The sequence below is a fragment of the Bidens hawaiensis genome, unplaced genomic scaffold, assembly GCF_021521415.1.
Source record: "Bidens hawaiensis isolate Kalapana, Puna unplaced genomic scaffold, B.hawaiensis_p1.1 tig00020645_1, whole genome shotgun sequence".
Taxonomy (NCBI): Eukaryota; Viridiplantae; Streptophyta; class Magnoliopsida; order Asterales; family Asteraceae; genus Bidens; species Bidens hawaiensis.
This window is the reverse complement of record NW_027493159.1, coordinates 161013-164152: the sequence shown is the minus strand read 5'-3', so window position 1 is coordinate 164152 and position 3140 is coordinate 161013. Positions and strand designations below refer to the sequence as shown.

The following is a 3140-nucleotide window of genomic DNA, read 5'->3' as shown; positions in this document are numbered from 1 at the left end:
GCAAAAAAACAAGGGGGGGGGGGACCCCGGGCCCTAAGTATACTTCGCCAATGGTCTCGGCTCGGCTTTAAGTTTGACTCGGTATGGATCGAACGAAATACATTGTTCATGTTCGTCCATTATTAAACGAAATAACATAAACGAACTTCTTGGTTCTTGGCTTCTTGCTGAACAGTTAACGAGCAGTTCGCCAAACATTCGGTTTGTTAACAAACAGGCTTATCAGTTATCAACCACAGAGCATAATAATGTTTTACTTCCATTCACAGCTTTATGTTTGACTCAGTATGGATTTACTCTGCAATGCATACTCAACTACTTCAGATGAAGATGAAGAAACCGAAAAATACACACTTCCGCCCCTCAAACGGGCCAAGCCCGAATTTTATCATAATACGTCAACCAGAACTTTGCCTGCTGTTGACTTAAGTCAACCAAAAAGTATTCCACCCGAAGCATCGATTGCAGGGAGATACATATCAAAACGAGAACGTGCACTCATGGCGTCCACTTCTCAAACTTCACATCCGGGACCCCCAACTTATCCAGCTCGTTCCCCTGGTTCGGGTTTTCTAAACTTTTTTTTGACTGATATTATTCACATTTCACGGTTTATGAATTATGATATCGTTTTATTCTCAGTTCAAGGAACCATCTCGGATTCGTGCATACGAAAAGACGTTTTAGTGTTGTTGAGGAATCGAACGAAGGAATATTCGAATTCTGTTCATACGTCTGAACGGGCTTCCACGAATCTTACTGGTCATACAAAGGCTGTGAATGCAATACAATGGTCAAATACTCATTGTAAGTTTTGGAAATAAAAATATCATTTTTTTCGTTACAAAGTAGTTAAGATAGCATATATAACCATTGTATTGAGAACAGTATAATAAAAGAACAGTATAATAAATGACCATTTTACCCTTATTTTTCTAAACCTTTAAAATTTCATATATGTCCATTTTTAACTTTAAAAAAAGTTGCATATTTTTTTGTACCCATTTTTAACTCAAGTCTTTCCCTTTTTTTCTTCAATTTTTAACATATACAATAGTTTCTCAAACTAATAGACTGCTTATCGTTCGATTATCAAATGATTATACCTTGTTCGGTTAATCTGATGCGAGTTTGGTTATCTGATTCGAACATTCAGATTCAGTTGTTTGATTATCTGTCGTTGAGAGAACAAAAAAGGAGAGACGACGGTTCGGTCCGCTTGCTCACCGTCGATGTCGATTAAAGTTCAAATAAAAAATTGGGGTTTAAACAAATATAATAAAAAAGGGTAGGATGGTCTTTAAGTAAAAATTCGTAATAATAATTTTTTTCAAGTTTGTAAGGGTATGTATGAAGTCAATCCTAAGTTTTATAACTAATTTGCAGCTCATCTTCTTGCATCTGCTGGTATGGATTCATCCATATATATATGGAACGTGTGGAACACGGAAAATAAAAAATCACGGGTTTTAAACGTTCATACCGCAGCAGTAAAAGACATTCAATGGTCAAGTCAAGGACTTACTTTACTCTCGTGTGGATACGATTGTTCATCAAGATTAATCGATGTTGAAAAAGGGTTAGAAACTCAGGTATTTAAGGAAGATCAAGTTGTTGGAGTTGTTAAGTTTCATCCTAATAATTCTAACCTTTTTCTATCCGGTGGGTCAAACGGGGTTATACGGTTATGGGATATTAGAACCGGAAATGAAGTGAATCGGTATGTTCGTGGGCTTGGCCCGATTCTTGATTTGGAGTTTATGAACAATACGCGCGGGTTTATTTCGTCTAGTGATGAATCCAAAAGCAATATTAGTGAGAATTCAATCATTGTTTGGGATGTTTCACGACAAGTTCCTTTATCAAACCAGGTATAGTTTAATCCATATACTTATAAACGAATCGATATGGGTTGTCTTTTATCTTAAACAGGCCAATAAATTATTTGTAAACCGTTTTTAATGTATACAACCTTGTAAATCATTTTACTCGAAGATAGAAAATATTATTGTAATAATATTGGTTTGTGATCATAAATTTTACCCTAGGCTTGTAAACGAACTGAACAAACACAAACACTCAGACAGGGCATGCTCGTGTCCGTTCATTTAACTTAACGAACAAACGATCGAACACTAACAGTTAAACAAACGGGATTTTCTTGTTCATGTTCGTTCATTAAGAAAAAGAGAGTGTTCGTGTTCGTTTATCTTTGTTTGTTAACAGTATAAACGAACGGTTAACGAACTTAAATGCATGAACATAACCAAACATAGACGAACGAACATAACTAAGCTAAAATCAGTTAAAAATAATGTGAATAACAGTTTGTTGGGCCTCAAAAGTTATGAAAACTAAACTTAGTTGTAATGAAGCAAACGCAAAATTAAGAACATAACTGAACGTAAACGAATGAACATAAATGAATATAAATAAAGGAACATTCACGAACATAAATGAGCGAACAAGACACGTGTTCATGCTCCTTCATTTATCCAAACGAACACTTTTGTTTGTTCACGCGCGTTTGTTTATAAAGAAATGAACATCACCGAACATCCAGATGAACGGTTCATGAACGTTTAGTTCGTTTACATGCCTAATTTAATCTCGAGTGCACCAATGAAATAGCTAAAAGCCTAAAAGGGAAACCGGATGAACATATTATCATAATAATATTGTTTGTAATCGTAATTTACGATAAAAACTAATATTTTTTTGCTGTTTTGTCAGATCTATGTGGAAGCTTACACTTGCCCGTGCATACGACATCATCCAACCGACCCGTATTTTGTGGCCCAATCAAACGGAAACTACATTGCAATATTCTCTTCAAAACCGCCATTTAGGCTCGATAAATACAAACGATACGAAAACCACGGTGTTTCCGGGTTCCCTATAAAATGCAATTTCAGCCCAGATGGTAAAAAACTTACCACGGGGTCATCAGACGGATGCATATACACTTACGACACGAAAACATGCCAGCTCATCAAGAAAACCAAAGTGTATGAACAAACATGTATAGATGTCGCATTTCACCCCATCTTATCAAACACAATTGCTTCCTGTAGTTGGAGTGGAGAAATCTCGGTTTTCGAATGACGTGACATGTTATTAATATTATTATTTATCGGTGA

General features: G+C 35.9%; 1 protein-coding gene across 1 annotated transcript; it reads left to right on the top strand.

Moving 5' to 3' along the window:
- Window positions 1–272: 272 nt before the first annotated feature.
- On the top strand, window positions 273–3140 carry LOC143561260 (uncharacterized). Its single transcript, XM_077049385.1, has 4 exons — window positions 273–561; window positions 643–807; window positions 1387–1871; window positions 2734–3140. Exons 1-4 carry the CDS (start codon window positions 288–290, stop codon window positions 3103–3105), a joined length of 1296 nt encoding a protein of 431 aa, XP_076905500.1. The 5' UTR covers window positions 273–287; the 3' UTR covers window positions 3106–3140.